Raw genomic sequence first — 20182 nt, 5'->3', positions numbered from 1 at the left:
GATTTAAATAATAATAATAATAGTGTCAACGCCGAAAGGACTACTACAACAGAGTGTCGTTAATACAGCCCCGTAAAAAAACAACGATGACATCGGTAAGCTCAACTAATCCTGAATTTAGCGTTAATTTTCCAACTGCAATTCCAGCGAAAGAAATAGTACTAGCACAATTACGAGCATATTACAGCTGGTCAAATATCAGATCAAAATCATTTGGTGAATTACAAGCCAATAATTCGCTTGTATTTGCAAATAAAAATAAAGATGATGCAACTCCTGATTGGCAAGTTGTCAGAATTTCAGCAGGTAAATATCAGAATTTTGTCTATAAGAGAAAAAAACTAGCTATTACTGGTCACGAAACAATTTTATCATCTTTCGACATAATTAAACTTGAACATGCATGTGCATTTGGCGACCTACAAAATTTATTTTCCAATATTGCACAAAATTACTATAACGATGTAAAACAACATATTAATGAAGCGATACAACATCTAAACCAGATTACATCAGATCTTAATATATTAACAAAGCTATTATTTAAACAGTGATTAGATATGATGAACTGTTTACAAAACCCTATATAAAGAATCTTAGACGGTTGTTTCTCAATCACTATAAAATAACCGAAACAGAATACCGGCATTTAAATTACGAGGATTTAATTACGACGAGCTAAAAAAAAAAGTATCAACGATATCATCGATGAAAACGTTCCTAAATTACCAAATCAGGGAGAAAAATAACCCCACCAGCAAATATTCTCAGATATAACAATGATCCATACGATGGAGGTTGTCACATTTCATCAGAAATTGTTAATATAACATCAAAAATCGCTGTCAATTTTGTATGCAATGCAATTGATAGCATTTATCAAGTAGATCTTGAAAAATCCATTCAGGCCTAACAAGGATATATTTTATATACATTTACATCTCAAGCACCCCCTGGATTTTTATTGTATTAGAACCCGGTAATCCAGTTTATCTGCGATGTCATACTCCGCTATTATCAAGGATACATTTCAAGCTTACTGGCCAGACCGGACACTTGCTTGATTTGTGATATGAAGTTTTGAATATAAATCTGTATGTACGCTCCTAAGGAACGATCTTAGATCTTCTCGTTCGTCATTGATTTTCATTCCTGATTCCTAATCAGGGGAAATAATATATATTATAACAGAATTACAAAAATAATCAAATATCAGAATTGTCATCTGCACCATCGGTATATAATCATGTGACCAGACATAAGACTGTTTATCTGAATGGACCGCGAGGTTCTAGTAAAACAACACGTGTGATCGAATTATTTCGTGGACTTGGTATAATTGTGTTAACCACTAAACATAGACTCGCCAGAGAAATGAAAGAGCGAGGAGTTCAATTTTATACTCATCACAGCTTCTTCCGATGGAAGGGAGATACATGGACGCCTGAACGAATGTGTGAAAAATATATTCCAAAGATTATTATCTGGAATGAAATATGTAGTGTCGCTGACAGTCAACGACAGTCAAATCGTATTTGTATGTACGTGATTGACGTCTACGTGTTTTAATAGCATCATGTGGTAAAAACAAAATATCTGCCTGATGAACTTCATTGGGACCGCTGACATCAAAATGTGCGTACTGAATTTATTTAAGTGGTGGTAGATGAAATTGCCATATTGCCTGTCGTGTTAACCAATCTGCAACAACAGAACGTGTGACATTTGCTGCATCAGCAGGTTTACTAATCGCTGCTCTACCCAGCCAATATCATCTTGGGCTATATTAAATCGATTCCATTATAATAATAATCGACTGATTAATTACTAGCCCCTAACACTTGTTTACCTTTCATCGCGGATTTTACTTGGAAGCTAGCAATTTTTTCTCTGAGAGATTTATTTTTATGGATTTTAATGAGTTAATCAACTTGACACCTGCAAAATGTCGTTGTTGTAAAGCCTTAGTTTTTACATTACATCATGAACGTGACATGCTTGATCAATCTCATTTATTGAATACTCTCCAGGTTTTGGTTGATCTCGCTCGTCGCAGGTCGGGTTCCTGGACGACAATAATTATATCCAGGAAAATGTTTTTTCTCCTGGGTATTTAGCCCATGGACCTCCTAGTAATTTTCCCAGTGAAGCAGCGATATCACTACTTGTTTTCCTTGATTTTTCAAAGGAGATAAATTTGCATTTGCGTGTACCACATTTTACACACTTACCTGTAAGTGCACGCTTTTTATTTTTTGTTATTATTTTTGTTAATCCACTTTTGGTGATAGATGCTCTGCATCGAACACAGTATAAATCCACATTATTATTATATTTCTACAACATGGATGTCATTGATTTTTCAGCGACACGAAAGCAAGAGCCAGTCAACCATCATCCAGCGCTACCAAATTATATCAGAGCAATTATCATAGCCCCATCTGGGTCTGGCAAGACGGACTGTTACTTAATCCGATAATGAGATAGTTCAAGTGGGATAAGTTATATTTTTGGGCACTATATGTAGATGATCAACGATGCTACGATGTGCTTAAGGATTTTAATGAAAACCCAAAGTTGTTGGACGAGGACGGCAATGATATTATTGATTTTATCACCTATATTGATGAAGCCCCATCTGTAGATCACCTTGATGGATTTATTAATAATCTCTTAGTATACGATGATGTGATGCTGGACGAACAATCAAATTCAGCTCGGATATTTTCTCGAGGCAGATACAAAAACACAGACATGATTTATGTTACACAGCGATATACACAAATACCTAAAGTGATCTGAGATAACTGTAATATTTTAGTTGTGTTTAATAGAGTCGATCCACATACTCTGCGAAGTATTCATCAGACTTGGTGTTCAGGGGATATGGATATGATTAAGTTCAAAAATTTCTTTTCACGTGTGCAAGCTACCCCTCACGGATTTATCACGATAAATTTACATTATCCTTGGTAGCGATATCGTGTTGGTCTTGATAAGAAAAAATGGTTAAGAAACAGCAGCAGGACAAGTGACGACCAACAGTGACTGTCCGGGTGGCTAAACGAACACACATACAAATTTGAAAACACAAGCGACAAAGATAAAGTAACAAACGAGCTAACCCAGTTAGAGAAAATCTCGGTCGGTTAGAGGTTTCGGTTTGACGTTATTGATCTTGTATTTGATTTTTCTCGTAGGAAGATTTATTTATTTTTTATAAGAAAAAAAACTTGCTTCAAAATTGGTTTGTTCACCCTCCCTGTTGCTACTTGGGTCCATGATTAGAATCTGACCCTTGGGTAATGTTTCAGTGATGTTACGGCACTATCTGTTTTCATAATGGGACATGATTATTTTCCACCTTCCTTACGGGCTCTGGATTGTAGAACTGGTCCAAATGAGCCCACCTGCACGTCATTATAGGTCTTGAAATTTATTTTCTAATGATGTTCACGCTGAGAATATCCTGGGCATTTTAAAAGAGTATGGCGTAAACATAAAAAAAATCGATCTTGATTTTTTTAAACAGATTTTACTCATTTCGCTTTAATCTTTCTTTTATTATCCTTTCTTAGTACTCGGCACTATATAAAAATAGATTGTACTGTCTTGCCGTAAAAAACTCTACCTACGTTTTTAAATGTTACACTGTAAACATAATCGCAAGCCAATGGAGAAAATCACGCTATGTTCTCTTATAACCCGTGGCTGCCGCCAATACGATTTCCTGGTTCCTCGTCAATATGCATCAACCACTTTAGCGTGAGTAACGCAATGTTGACCCAACATGACCTTACCTGGTGTTTGAATGAACCTTTCAAAGTTACTATTCCGAACATGCTGCACACGATGTATTTTAATTTTGCTCTTTCGTGGAAAAGAGGAAATCTTGTCCAAGACTCGCATCTATCTGCGAGTGAAAAAGGAACGTAGAGCATCGTCAGCCTAGTTTATTCCAGGAAATGAACTTTTACCGGTAAAGACACTTAACAGTGTGCTATCAATACAATCTGAAAATTGCAAAGAGGAAATAGAGTTGAAAAGACTGGAATCATAATGACTAATATTCGCTTTATGCACATTGAATGACACACACATGGAATTTGAAGAACTGAAATTACATTATTCCCAGTGTCACCAATAACGAATTCGGCAAGAAAAAATAATGGCTGTGTTAAAACAAGCGATTCAAAATTAAAACTCCAGCTTAAATAGAAAATACAAGCATATAATAACGCAAAATAAAAATATATCCACAAAATAATGTTGGTTAGTTTACTCCAAAACTTATCCAACGGCAAATAGGTTGCCTCCATTGGTGGCCTCTTGGGGTATACATGAGGGAACGACAGCCATGTTTTACATTTTGGAGCGGGGGATGTGTGGCTCACTTACAACAAGTATTTGAGTTAGTTGTACTGAAATTCCCATCGTGACTAATACTTATTGGTAATGTGCCTCTGTGTTCATTTTCAGGTCGTTTATATTCATTTTAAGGTACAATTCGTTAATTTCGTTTTAAAATTATTTTTCGATTTACTATCGTCCATTATTATGTATGTTCTTCTTTAGCCATAGAAGGTCCCCAACTATGACTTAATTACATAGGCAGGAAAATTGATACTGCGGGACATGAATGCAAGTGACCTAAATCAAACCAATTAAAATAAAGTTCTTCGGTCAGTTTTATTTTAATTTGTCTCCAGCCATGATGAAATTATTCAAACTGTAAAGCAGTAGTTGCATTGACAAAAACTTCAGTAAATTTCCCAAACGAACCTGGTTAGTTCTGGGCTGTCCTAAACCTTTGATGTCTAAGTCATTTCAAAGCCCTCTGCGTCTCGACAGGTATCGTTTAGGGCAGGGGTCTCAAACTCAAAGCACCCTGAGGGCCACATGGTGGCATTTTCGATGGCCCAAGGGCTGTTCCACCATAGTTATCTCTCATGACACCTTGTGACGCCAATCATTTTGCGAGCCATAGGATGCGGCCCGCGTGCCGCGTGCTTGAGACCCCTGGTTTAGGTGCAGCTACTTGCTCTAAGGATAGCTGTTTTTCGTGTTACCTCTGGTTTCTTGGGCTCTTTGTTTATCTTAAAAGGATGATCCAAGGCGTTTGCTCAGGGATAATCGCCTTAAAAGTAGTGGTCTCTTAGGCATACAGTGACCAAAGCTATTCGTTTTGATATTGAAAAATATACTGTTTTTACCGGAAAAGTGAACTTAAACTGTCATCCCATCCCATAAACCCCCACACCGCATTTAAATCAGTCGCTGAATCTCTATAATTTTCTAAAATTAAAATTGCATGGAAAATAACATTTTAAAAACATTTAACTGCTGAAACATTTACGTAATTAGAACTACTTCAGGAGACTCTTTCTATGAAGATCACTTGCAAAGAAATTTTATGCCTCAGTTCAATAAATATCCTTGTTTGGAGCTCAAGCTGGCATCTGGTTCTATGCAGGTTAGTTAAACGCTTCCACGTTAAATGTTATGTCAACACGCACATTGTTTAAATTGACACAGACATAAATGTCCAATGTCCTTACTTTTAAACGGGTATGTTTAATAATTCTCTTTTGAGACTTAATGAAATTATTTGAACCGCCGTTACTCCCATATGTTAACGGCAACGTTAAGTATCAGTTGTAATAATTTCAATACTGCCGCCAATATAATTTTTAACAAAAGTCTATTGTCCAATCCTCTTTCGTTAAAAATCCAATAGCTTCTTGCTTCTGCTTGCCACTGTAACGTGAAATGTTGGGTTCTCTTATGCACAACCTAGAACTGTGTAAGTTCCTCAAATTAAAGAAAGACATTCTCCAAAACATTTATCTGAAGAAAACCTTTTTATTCATTTGAGATAAAATATATTTCCACAAAAAGTTATTACAATCATTCATCTGAGATAATGACATACAAGCACAACATACATAAAATATATTTCCATATAATTTTAGTGTAATCATTAATGTGAGATAATGACATACAAGTACAATAGGGATAAAATATGTTTCCATATAAAATTAGTATAATTATTCATGTGTATGTCGACTTTTCTCCATAACATGATTATGTTATGTATATCTATACCGTGTGATTGACCTTGGTCAGTAATTGCCTTTAGGGCCAATCTGACAAAAGCCTTGTTATTTTGTAAACAGCATATTACATAGCTAATATTACTCTATCATTTTAAAATATATATTCAGATGATTATTACTGGATGTAAACTTGTTTACTTCTGTTCGAACATAGGACACGGGTGTTCTCTTAGGAATTCCTGGTGAAGCTGAAGTTTTGCATATTCTTTATAAAATTTATAGTTAGAAACCTGACCTTGTTTACAACTCAGAATATTCTGGAATGAATTTAACTCGAAAATGACCCTCATTCTGGTCATGTAAGTGTGTCGTAAGCTTTTTCATAAGGATGAAGTAAACAGAAATTCTTCATTCCATGTCTTATCATCTGTGTTAAAGGAATCAATTAAAGTTGTGTTTCAGTTAATGTATGAGAGAATTTATTTTTCTAAATGATTCACTAAAATTTACAAAGTGCTCGGTATTTTCGGACTAAATGACTATTTTGGGATTATTGTAAATTCATTCAAGGACATGTTGAATTATATCATTGTGATACATCAAGACTGTTTACACATCGCCACATTGCAGGCTAATGACACATCAGCACATTTAAAATTGGAATTAATTCAGATCACCATTGCGATTCATTCGGAACCCTACATGTTTGGACTTGTGATGGGGATTTAGTTCATAAAAGAGTGTAAGTTCTTGTTAATTTTCCACTTTGCATTATACTGAAATAAATTATTTGTTGACTTTTACAAATTTTTATTTATGTTTTCGCTTTTTTGTGTGATCTAGTTTAAGATCATAGTGTCGTACCAAATCGCACACAAGCACAACAGAGTAAATTATGTTTCCATATAAAGTTAGAGTAATCATTCATATAAGATAGTGACACACAAGCATAACAGAGTAAATTATGTTTCCATATAAAGTTAGAGTAATCATTCATACAAGACAGTGACATACAAGCACAATATTTAAGGTTTTTTATCATGACGCAAAATAGTATTATATTTGAATATTATAATCTGGATATAATGTCTTTTTTATTTTAAGAAAGCAGTTGCCTCATAACACAAAATAAATTGAAAAATAACCCTACGGGCACCCTGACGACATGTAGCATGTTTATTCTAAAGTTATAGCGTTAAAGTTTAGGTTCATATCGTCAATGTTGCATTCATCGTTGTCACCATAAATAATACACGCGTTCTACTTATTTGGTCAGTCCAGTTAAGTATTGTAGTACGATACTTTTTCGGCAGAGCACAAGTTATATACGGTAATGCCGTTTCCTGACAATGAGGTGCCATCCACACATACCGTATGTACTCCTTTATAAGTCTTTTTTCTTAAAATACCACAGACCCAGATCTGCTGTCGCATAATGGTCCGGTAGATCCGAGTCTATCCATTTTCTAAACATGTAGAGAAAACAAGAACACCCTGATCTGTCAGAGCATGAGGCGACGGCATATCAGGGTCTATATTATTTTCCGTTGGACGCGACTTATACGTGAGTGCACACAGTAGTATTATTAGTGAATATGAGTAGCGCCCCTGCGAAATTGACATTTTTCATAGCAAAATTGTAATATATCACGTGGTTGGAAGTTTGCTTGCAGTAAATAAAATCCAACTGATTTTCCTTTTCTTGGTTTACCTGGTGTCATTGTAGCAGAGGCGTAGCTATGATATTTTGCGCCCGGGGACGAACTATAAAATTGGCGCCCCAGCCCCCTCCCCGTTTAATCACATTTTTGAATATTACCCTTGTTTACTTATTATAATGTAACGTTGTAAGCCTCATTTTGGCGCCCCTGTACCTTGGCGCCCGGGGACACATGTACCCACCTGCCCCCCCCCCCCCCCAGCTACGCCTCTGCATTGTAGAAAACTGGTCAAGCTCATTTCGTCGACCAAACAGGTTTTTTTTTTTTTTTTTTTGCTGTTTTAATGTCCTGATCAGAAACACACCTTTCCAAAAATGTTGAAGTTAATATATGCATGCAGATTTATCAACTTTCTTAATCTGCAGTTTTAAAACATTCTGACAAGCTAATGGCGTTCATGTGTTTAAAAGACTATATTCAGATTAAAATAATCTCTACTAGGTATAACATTCAACAGGTACTGCTCTTATGTACAAAATTTAAATTTAGCTGAAAAGAATGGGGCTGTATATCTTATTACTTGATGTATTTCCACCAATCGTCATAATTATTGTTTCTTGTTCGAAAGAAATGTTAAATTAATCCAGATTCAGCACATGTACATATTTCAAAAATATCACCACGTTTGGTGATAACCCTGACAATTCAAGTATAGTATTAATTAAAATACATGTATTTTGTATTTTACCTGTCTAAAAGTAAAATCCGTTTATGCCCACTTTCCTGACAATTTGTCTTATTAAACATTTTCAGAGAAAATACGGTAACTATTTCAGTGCGATACATAAATAGGAAAATAGTGAATTAAATAAACACTAATAAACACATATTGATAAAATGTTATAGATAGCTTAGACTAACATACACAGTCCGTATGTATCTACAATTGTCATTGAGAATTCCATGATCAGCACAATCCTCATGACAAATCATTCGAAGGACCACATATTTTCTCGTTTGCTTCCATATCTACGTCATTTGAGTGTCTGAATCTTGGGGCTTCATTGCCTCCAGAGCTTGGCCAATGTTCCCGTCCACGGACACCAAAAGACTGGTCAGCCAACCGCCATCGTTGTTGAAACCCATTGCCAGCATTTGTTGCAAGGCTTCTGCGATCTTGGGGTCTATGGAAAAATACAATTTATTTTATTCAAGGGTTTCTTTCAACGTTTATAATTTTCATCTTAGCATCTAAATTTCTGATGTTCAAATCTTTATTGTCAATTACTAATGTCCCGAAAACTTGTTTGTTTCCCGAACTTCCGGCCGAAATAATAGGCTCGCTCTGAATGCATATTCAAAGACGGAAAGCCAGCCTATTTAGACCTTGAGTAGCATAGTATGTAAGCATGCATTATGTTTTTGACCAGGGTAAGAACTAAATGTTATGAAACAACTTTCTCTTCGAACAATATCTAATACAATGATTGAAATGCTGCCGTACCATAATCATAATTCAATAACGTACGGTTTGGAACCTACGGTATGGCATTTAAATATGAACGAAAGTGTAAGTGCATAAACTGGTACTTAGGCGATCCCTTGTAAACTCCTTAATAAGAAGAAGCCCTCTTGCATGATTTCGCTTTTGCAAAATATAAAAGTACCGTTCTCACACTTAATTTTTGTCTCGGTTGCAGGGAACAAACAAACGCTTCACTCGACCTTCCAAATTAGCAATATATCGTTTGTTTTTTTAGCTCAGCTCTGGTCCCACTTTCATGAAATATCTCAAACTGACTACATACATACTCAGCTGATAATCCTGCTACCCTGAAAAAACTAGTGCAAAACATACGTGCAATGATATGATTCCATGGTGTTTTCTACACTACTAAATTTTCAGATTGTGATCTGAGAGTAAGGTACACAGGTCTTCTGAAAAACGAGGTCAGGCCTGGAATACACACATATTTTTAAAGTAAAGAGTACAGACTTTTGCTGGTACCCGGCTTAAACTGGCAAGCCAATATCATAGACAGTTAACAAGTAAACTCTGTGTTCCCCGATTAGTTAGTCGGTGCCGTCATTCGTAGAACAGTGACACCATTCTAATAACGACATGTTTGGAATCTTTTACCCGGAACTGGTGTGATTGGTTGGTAGTTCACCCTATATCATCTTAATCTTTGCCTAGTAGTTTTCTTGAAAGAGGGAACCAGTTCATGGAATTCTGTACCTACACTAAGATAGAAAATTATGCTTATCTGCCGTCTCACGAGTATCGGAAAAGTGATTCATTTGTTAGCGAAATAAAAACTTTTGCTGAAAACTCAGTCTTAATAAATAACTCGCTGACGCACACACTTTGAAATTTTGCTGCAATACTTCGTAAGAGATGAGGTCAGAGCAACAACAATGCATTGTGTCCCATAAATCGGGATTTCTGTATCCAATCGGTTAAAACAAACACTAATGTAGTAAAAATTCACACCTAATGGAGACTTGTTTCTCCTCCTGATTTGTTTCTGATACTTAAAACTCCATTCAGGAAGATACACGCTTTCATTTTCCTTCAATTAATTCGGACAACTGAATATCTGATTACCTCCTTACTTTGATAGCTTCTTTGCTTTCCAGGAAAGTCGATGAATCTCGGGCAAGTCATCCCACAGACTTTGCAAGTTTTATCAGGATCCTGCCTTTCTCTCCATTCATACTTCAAAAACTGTGTCAAGGAGGAAAAATGTAGGCCCCATATCATGATGCGCATGCATTAATAGGATTTGATTGCTTTGGTAAAAGACCAGAAGTCAAACAAACAAAAAAAGAATTACTTACCTGGTTCGGTGTCAGGGGTCATTTGGTTGCTATGATGTGATGATGTCGAAGTTTCTCTTCCGTTGATCAGCAATGTCCATCCATTATCTGTTTGACCTGATGATTTGGAATTATTCTCCTGTTTGAATGGGGAAAATGAAACTTATTGCGTTAAAACATTTTTGTTTTCCGTTACTGTCAAAAAACTGTTTACATTTATAAATTTCATTTCAGTACAGTTTTTCATCTTTCAAAACCAGTGACATGTAGAAATTTGAAGACAACAGGATTGCTTTCAGGTGAAAATCGGTAGAAATCAAGGGCAAAACAGCCTGCTCAATCTGTTTTCCTCAGTTATTCATCACCCCTCCCGCTTTTTCCTCCATCTACTATTGGGAATGGATCAAAATCCTAACAGTAATGCACATTAAAGATATACTTATATATTTAAAGTATGAAGTCTTTATCGTGAATGTTTATATAGAAGTAGTTGCGTGACTTATGCACGAACCCTCTTGACCACTTGAATTGACGAGACTTGATTGACTAATTATTTACATACAAACCTTCATGAAGGACGGACAAGGGGACTGATCCGTTTCTACATTTGTGGTGCTGTCCGTTGACTCCCTAGAGACTGACGGTTTGGGTTCATCATCTGCTTGTTGCTGTCTGCATTTTTCACGGCAGCCCGACTTTGTGCCAAACCTCGGGAATGAGGCCTGGCACGGACGTCCGCGTCCGTGACAGCCGCCACGTCCCCGGGGACCTCGATTCCCACATCCAGAAGGACGTCCGTGGTGCTCCATGTCGTAAGAAACGTCGATACCTGGCGTCAAACAAACTGAATATTTGAATTAGAACGATATCCCGACATACATAAGATCAAAAACTATCAGTAGAAAGCATATGTTTACAGAAGAAGAAATGTAAAATTCATTTTTATTTGATATAATGATGGATATGTGGTGGAGGGGGTAGGGTGCGGGAGACAAAGGGTATATACACAGGATCATACTGTGCTATGGAAGTAATGTTTGACCTAAGAGCTGTTGTAATATGTGTAGATGTTAACTGTATGAATATTAGTTAAAAATGATATGAAAACATGCTTTCTTGACGCCATATGTATTCATACATTCTCAATAGGTCGAACGTGATATATTCTATCCTGTTCTGATATTACTTTATATATATATATATATATATATATATATATATATATATATATATATATAGCTCTCTCTCTCTCTCTTCTCTCTCTCTCTCTCTCTCTCTCTCTCACACACACGTACACACATGTGCGCATACACACATATACACACGAGTTACATTTGAATCGTACCGAAAAGGTTAAGCATTGCGGTAATCCCTTCTCCAATAGTGGCCATAGGGTCCTCCCCTTCTATGTTTGTCTCCCGTTCTCCCTGCTCCTCGTTCATTGGAATCTCTGTTTTGTCATCCTTCTTCCTGGCTTCGTTCTGACCACAACATGTCTCTTTCTGGTTGTAGCATGTGGGATTGTTTTGATTGAGCATGCTTCGCATGAATTGATGCATCCAGTGATGGAAATGGGGTGGAGAACCAAAGAACTGGAAAAGATTCAGATTATAAATAAAATAAACTATATGTCCTACACGACAATCAAGAATTTAGTCCTTTATACGCGCCCCAGTTCCATGACTTATCCTAGAAAAATCTGATTTGCTGCATTTTGCTTACTTATTTTATCCAAAGATGAATTATATTTATTTGTTCAATGTTTATTTTAACCAACTCGCGCTTGGTTGTATGATGTTTCTGAGCTTACCCAAACCCTTTAATTTTTCTGCGCAGTTATGTCATAGGGGTGTACAAGTTCACGCAAGAGCACGAAACATGAATCAGTATGCCTTAGCGGCGAATATCAGGAAATCATTTTTGGCTTTCCCGGGCTAATATTTTGAAAGGTTCTGATTGGATTTCATGTCTTTATTTCTTTCCATTTGGTACAGGATTGCATATTGCGAGATAACAAACGTAGTCTAAGTGCAAAATTTCAAGAAAATGCTTGAATGTCAACGCCAAGGAAAAACACTTCGTTATTTCGCCATCCTAATCTACTTTTATTGCCTTAAAACGCTAATTTCTTCTGTTGCAAGGGAAAAATCGTGCCTGTTACGTACCAGCTGACAGAACTATGTTGAAACAACTGTTCAATGTTAGCAAGAATACACGGTACTAAGACAAAAATAATCGCATAAACTATAAAACAATATTTATCCTCGTGATTTTTAACATAGAGTCATGATAAGAGGGTGAAATATTTCGGATGCTCTTTCTGCAAACATAAATATATTTTGTCTGCAATAAAGAAAGTATTGCCTATTATTGCGTGGAGGAGGGGGATTTTGAAAAAAAAATGCGTTTAGACGTAGCAGTGATTTCAGGAAACCATGTATTACGTAATAACAAAAATATGGAATCACACTACCATTATTAGATAGCACATAGTGAGACAACGGACTGAATTTTAATGCAGTCTCTCACCCATATTTTTTTTTTAAATTAATTTATAACAAGGCTTATATATCGCCTAAGCATTACTATTTAGTAAAAATTATTTGTTGCACGTGTTCAGGCGGTGTTTGTCAAAGACACGTTCAGCACGTGTATATATGTCTCTTGATCTAAACAGTAATTTGACAATAAAATGTTAACGAATAAATATTGTGTCATATGAAGAGAGGATAAAATTAAACTTCAGGAAAATTGTAAACAAATTTAATTAACAAACTGATCTTAGATTAAACGCATTATCTCGTCGCAAGGACAAGAGTTATTCTGTACTGCCTTGATTTACTTACACTTCGTCTTGCATCCCGACATCCTGTGGGACGAGTCAGTGGAGTACTGATTTTCATCATGTTGTGTTCTGTGTGGAGACCTCTTTGCTCGCACTTAGAACACAGATCATAGTCTGGGCACGTGAGGCACTTGTAGCGAATCCCCACTATTGGGCCATCACACCCGTCACAAATGACCCCTGGATGGACCTTGTCATAACTACCGGAAGAAGTCGATGCTTGATTTTCTATTAAAAAAAGTACTTGTCTCTTTAATCTAGTGTAAAGTCATTATAGTCCAACATACAAAAGTGTCTCTGAGTGTAAATTATGAATTTTTGCACTCTTGAAGCTTGTCTTATATAATGGTGATGATATATGCATCTATTTATCTACACTGTTGATTGCATATCCAAGTAATAAAATGCGTAAACATACATACGTACATACATACATACATACATATATACATACATACATACATACATGCATACATACACACACACACACATACATACATACATACATACATACATACATACATACATACATACATACATACATACATACATATACATACATACATACGTACATACAACTTTGTTTCTCATGTGTTTATTTATTACTTAAAAATATTATGCCAGTATATTCAGGCAAACTCTTAAAGCATTTTAATATCCATTCAAGATCAGACTATTAAAGTAGCTGCCTCAAATCAAAACGTTTGTCATTCTGACCTCATTGTATTTCAAGAATTATCCTTGCTTATGACCGTTAAATGATTACGTCCGGTCTTAGCCTGTTCCATTACAAAGGCAATACATTCTGCTTACCACGAATGTAGATTTTAAACAGGCTGTCATCAACGTATCCTAAGGCTTCCAATAATTCTTCGTCAGAAGAAATGGAGATGAGATCATTCTCGGGATCTAGAATAATAACAACAACAATAATAATAATAATAGCAAAAACAGTTTCATGACGACGACGACGATGACAACGATATGATCATTTGACGGTTGGAAAGGTAGTGTGTTTGCGAAATATACAGAAGAAAGACATTACAAACGAAAACTTTTAATGGTAGATATAAAATTAGACACTAACATAACTATATAAGTTAGTAAGCAAAACATCAACTGGCCAACTAGCTGAAATGATTGCTGACTATATGGCTAGGTATCTCAAGACTAACTGACAAATTAACCAATTGATCAAATTATTTAATAATTCAATAATCAAAGAAACAATGATCAAAATAAATAAATACCTTTCCAAAACAAAGAGAATTTCCCATGACGAAGTGAAGAGAAAGTATCTGAAATTCTCCTGGATAGGTAATCATAGCTGCTTGAAACGTCTGCAGGGACTGAAAATCGTCGAATTTCTTGTTCACCCGCCGTCAGTTTTTGCAAATATGCCTTTATAGTCAGTGACATTTTGTCTACCTCGCTGAAATTCTTGTTAAAAGTCTGGCAATAAAATTGAAATATTTGTATCAGTGCCTCTCTGTTGGTGGTTCGAAATGCTGTGCTCTGTTTAAGGTCGCCAGCAGAGTTTATATACTAACTGGGCGATGAGCCTATCGAGTAATGTCTTTATTTAGATCTTCTAGAGTGTTTGAGAACTCTGATATGTCAGTTCACGATGATATAGTTTTGTTCAAAATTTTGACCAGTGCGCAGTTTCCGTTTTATTTGTGAGTTGCGCACACATAGGTAATAGGGACGTGTATTTAGTCAGTTAATATTTTCAGTTGATGTGTTCTGATTCTTGACCTATCAGTTTTAGTATACAAATCCCGAGATTTAAATTTAGACCACAATATGTTTTCCCCGTGTCATGCAACGTATGCATGAAGGGGAATAACTCTTGCTAGTCTATTAATGTCAATATTTTTGGGTCATTCGTATCTTACCAAATGAATAGAACAGCTTGACAATGTAGATACTTCCGATTATTTTTTTATGTCAGCTATAGTGAAAGCTGCCTTATAAAGGACACATGCTCACAAAGAACGTTTAAGAAACCCTTGCCCACATTTTCTGTGCATATTTAACCTCATATAAAGGATACCTCCTCACAAAGGACACATAAGAACTATTTTCCTCAAAACATTTGTATATTTAGTCTCATAGAAAGGACACATGCTCATAAAGACATATCAGAAGCCCTTTAACTCATAAACTTTACATATCTAACCTCTATATAAAGGACACCTGTTCACACAGGACAAGATTTAAGAGACCCTTTTCTTCATAACCTTTACATATTTCGCTTCTCCATAAGGGATAAAATTGTATATTTCCTGAATTATCGAATATTGGTCGCTCGCGCTGAATATGAAATATATGAAATCAGTCAATCAACTAACATGGAGACCAAAACTATTGTTCATAACAGTTACGGTGTAATGATAATGTCGCGTGTGTTCATTCCGGCTTATACATCTGTTCACAACCAGACTGAACCAGTTTGTACATTCATGCATCAATATTCGTATATATGTCATGGACGTGGCGAGCAGACAGACGGACTTACAGAAATCAAAATCAAAATCAAAACCATCTGGCATTTTAAAAATATATTTTACTTGGCTAAGATTTTAATGTTATATGAATTTTCGACCAAAAGACGTGGTGATGTTAGCCATCGATGGAATTAAAAGTGAGAGAGAGAGAGAGAGAGAGAGAGAGAGAGAGAGGGAGGGAGGGAGGGAGAGAGAGAGATTTGGATTTTTAACGTAGCTTTAACAATTTTTCAGTCATATCGCTACGATGTCTGCAGTGTGGCAGTTTATGGTGATGTCTAGCACTGGGGCATCATGCCGCAGACATGTAGCATGATGTCCCACCCAGTCACATTAGCCTGACACCAGGCCGACCAGTCCTAACACTAACCTCTTAATGCTGAGCGCCAAGCGAGGCAGCTGTTAGTAACCACTAGGCCACCGGAACGGTTCCGAAATTAAAAGTGAATTTTATTGCAAATTGTTACTCATACAATGCGTGTAAATTGTTTGGAAACGTGGAGTGAGGTATCATAAATTGTTCACTACTCCATACCATCACCCCTCTGTAACTATCAAGACTAGAATAATATTCACTACTCCACACCACCTCTGTGACTGTGAAGATGAGAATAATATTCACTCCTCCAAACCAACAACACCTATGTGACTGTCAAGATGAAAATAATGTTCACCACTCCAAACTACCCACACCCCTGTATCGGTTAAGACTATGAAGATCAGAATACTAGTCACCACTAGTCCATATCATTACCAAGACGAGAATATTATTCACTACTCCATACCATCTCCACCTCTGTGACTATCAAGACAAGAATGATAATAACTATTCCAAACCTACACCATCAATGTGATATCAAGACGAGAATGATACTCACTACTCCACTGTCACAGAATTAGGCAAAGAAATAACTTGGTTTTGTCTTAAAAACAATTAGACTATTTCTCGTTGTACATGCGTACAACGTTATATAGGGTGAATGTGTTTTTCCAGGTAAGCGACTGTATTAACATGTACCTAGCCACAGATTACTTGTGTCGGGTATCATGACTAACATGATATGCACGGGTATTCTACCCCGACTTGTACTCACTCTCCTACGGATTTAAGTAAGACGAATCTCTGAAAACCACACTGGTCGTTTTTGGATCACGTCAAGGAGTATACACTCTCCTTTATTCTCCAGCCATAGGGGTGAGTGTTAAATTTACATTCTTTTTATTTGATAGGCGAAGCTTATTCGGTTTGTACTGTGTTATCGCGCAATAATGTGTTTATTACAACGCAGATTTTTAAAGTATTATCATATATCTAGAAATTATACAGAAACTATTATGTCCCATTTGGTTTTATTATAACTGTTACTGTGTTGGAAGCTGTTTCTGACTGTGTTTGAAGATGATTCTGACTGTGTTCGTAACTGACTGTTATAGTAGCTGACTATTATGGTAGCTGACCGTGTTTGTAGCCGTGAATGTCGATCTAATGTTATTGTGAATATAACTAGAGCGGTCCGAAGCTGTACGAAGCCGTCTAAAGTTTCTTGGAGTCATCTGGAGCTTCCAGAACAACGCTGTCTGTTGTGATAACATTATCGTGAATCTTAGTCGTGATAAGATTATCGTGAATCTTAGTCGTGATAAGATTATTGTGAATCTTAAGTCGTGATAAGAGTATTGTGAATCTTAAGTCGTGATAAGAGTATTGTGAATCTTAAGTCGTGATAAGAGTATTGTGAATCTTAAGTCGTGATAAGAGTATTGTGAATCTTAAGTCGTGATAAGAGTATTGTGAATCTTAAGTCGTGATAAGAGTATTGTGAATCTTAAGTCGTGATAAGAGTATTGTGAATCTTAAGTCGTGATAAGAGTATTGTGAATCTTAAGTCGTGATAAGAGCATTGTGAATCTTAAGTCGTGTCAAGAGCATTGTGAATCTTAAGTCGTGATAAGAGCATTGTGAATCTTAAGTCGTGTCAAGAGTATTGTGAATCTTAAGTCGTGTCAAGAGTATTGTGAATCTTAAGTCGTGTCAAGAGTATTGTGAATCTTAAGTCGTGTCAAGAGTATTGTGAATCTTAAGTCGTGTCAAGAGTATTGTGAATCTTTAAGTCGTGTCAAGAGTATTGTGAATCTTTAAGTCGTGTCAAGAGTATTGTGAATCTTTAAGTCGTGTCAAGAGTATTTTTGAATCTTGTGTAAGATTATTTTTGAATCTTGTGTAAGATTATTTTTGAATCTTTATAATTTTGTTCGAGATTTTGTGAATATCTTGTTGAACAAAATACTGTGCAGTCCATAAGGGTTCTTGGATCTGCACTTCATTTTATTTAATATTTGTTTTGTTTATTTTCAATTGTATTTTTACATCATATACTTATCATTATTAATTCATTCATAAATTTCCATCTTTCCCACATTGTGTTTGGCTTGTTCATTTAGTCCAAAAACCCACTCGGTTACAATTCTGCGACATCCACACACCACCACCTCTGTGACTACGAAGATGAGAATAATATTCACTGCTCCAAACCAGCACCACCTTTATCAAGACGAAAATAATATTCACTACTCAAAACTACTCACACCGCTGTGACGATTAGGATCTACTAGTCACCACTCCAAACCGCCACTATCAATATAAATATCAAGACGAGAATGATATTCACTGCTCAAAACCATCACCGCTGCTATAACTATCAAGACGAAAATATTATTCACTACTCCATACCATCATCACCTCTGCGACAGTCAAGACAAGAATCATATTTACTGCTCCATTAACATCACCTCCGTTACTATTAAGACTATAAAAATATTCACTACTCCAAACCATAAACACCTTTATGAGTGTCAATACGAGAATGATATTCACTACTCTAAACTATCACCACCCCTGTGACTATCAAAATGAGAAGAAAATGTACTACTCCAAGCCATAACTAGTTTTGTTACTATCAATATGATAATGGTATTCACTACTCCAACAACCACTACCATCTCTATGACTATTAAGACTATAATAATATTCACTACTCCAAAACTGTCACAATCTCTATGGCTAGCGAGACTAGAATACTGCTCACTACTCCAAAACAATCACCTTTGTGATAATCAGGACGAGAACGCTAATCGTTAAGCCAATACTATCACCACCGCTGTGATTATCAAGAATAGAATGAGAGTGACTACTCCAAAACCATCACAACATCCGTGGCTATCAAGACGAGAATGTAAACGAGTATGCTAATAATAGCTATGATTTCAAATATTACGACAACAACCACCAACATTACGATAATTTTCTGTACTCCTCATTGCCGTCATTTTTGTCATCGCCGTCCTAATAGAAATAGTGACATCTCCAAACGTTCGATATCATAGTTCAAAACATAAGCCCAAACACTCAATGTCATAGTCGAAGACACATGTCAAAACAATCGACGTCATAGTCGAAGACACAAGTCAAAACAATCGACGTCATAGTCGAAGACACAAGTCAAAACAATCGACGTCATAGCCGAAGACACAAGTCAAAACAATCGACGTCATAGCCGAAGACACAAGTCAAAACAATCGACGCCATAGCCGAAGACACAAGTCAAAACAATCGACGCCATAGCCGAAGACACAAGTCAAAACAATCGACGCCATAGCCGAAGACACAAGGCAAAACAATCGACGCCATAGCCGAAGACACAAGTCAAAACAATCGACGCCATAGCCGAAGACACAAGTCAAAACAATCGACGCCATAGCCGAAGACACAAGTCAAAACAATCGACGCCATAGCCGAAGACACAAGTCAAAACAATCGACGCCATAGCCGAAGACACAAGTCAAAACAATCGACGCCATAGCCGAAGACACAAGTCAAAACAATCGACGCCATAGCCGAAGACACAAGTCAAAACAATCGACGCCATAGCCGAAGACACAAGTCAAAACAATCGACGCCATAGCCGAAGACACAAGTCAAAACAATCGACGCCATAGCCGAAGACACAAGTCAAAACAATCGACGCCATAGCCGAAGACACAAGTCAAAACAATCGACGCCATAGCCGAAGACACAAGTCAAAACAATCGACGCCATAGCCGAAGACACAAGTCAAAACAATCGACGCCATAGCCGAAGACACAAGTCAAAACAATCGACGCCATAGCCGAAGACACAAGTCAAAACAATCGACGCCATAGCCGAAGACACAAGTCAAAACAATCGACGCCATAGCCGAAGACACAAGGCAAAACAATCGACGCCATAGCCGAAGACACAAGGCAAAACAA

The 20182-nt window shown here is 36.6% G+C and overlaps 1 protein-coding gene across 1 annotated transcript; it reads right to left on the bottom strand.

Moving 5' to 3' along the window:
- Positions 1-5842: 5842 nt before the first annotated feature.
- On the bottom strand, positions 5843-14979 carry LOC149782863 (sequestosome-1-like). Its single transcript, XM_089934397.1, has 7 exons — positions 14633-14979; positions 14196-14291; positions 13384-13610; positions 11883-12129; positions 11104-11366; positions 10559-10676; positions 5843-8901 (listed from the first exon to the last, which is right to left on the bottom strand). The coding sequence occupies exons 1-7, from the start codon at positions 14799-14801 to the stop codon at positions 8747-8749; spliced, it is 1275 nt and encodes a 424-aa protein (XP_089790523.1). The 5' UTR covers positions 14802-14979; the 3' UTR covers positions 5843-8746.
- Between the last annotated feature and the right edge of the window lie 5203 nt (positions 14980-20182).

This window comes from Sinohyriopsis cumingii, chromosome 15, assembly GCF_028554795.1.
Source record: "Sinohyriopsis cumingii isolate HCF-2022 chromosome 15, ASM2855479v2, whole genome shotgun sequence".
In the NCBI taxonomy this organism is placed as follows: Eukaryota; Metazoa; Mollusca; class Bivalvia; order Unionida; family Unionidae; genus Sinohyriopsis; species Sinohyriopsis cumingii.
This window is presented reverse-complemented; position numbering and strand designations above follow the sequence as displayed.

Bases quoted from the DNA above. Each gene is read 5' to 3' on its own strand.
- LOC149782863 (XM_089934397.1), bottom strand. From the start codon at position 14,801: ATGTCACTGACTATAAAGGCATATTTGCAAAAACTGACGGCGGGTGAA. The intron at 12,130-13,383 runs GTAAGTAAATCA...AATCTTTTCCAG, and splicing joins GTCGGGATGCAAGACGAAGT to TTCTTTGGTTCTCCACCCCA. The intron at 10,677-11,103 runs GTTTGTATGTAA...CCATTCAAACAG, and splicing joins CTTGTCCGTCCTTCATGAAG to GAGAATAATTCCAAATCATC.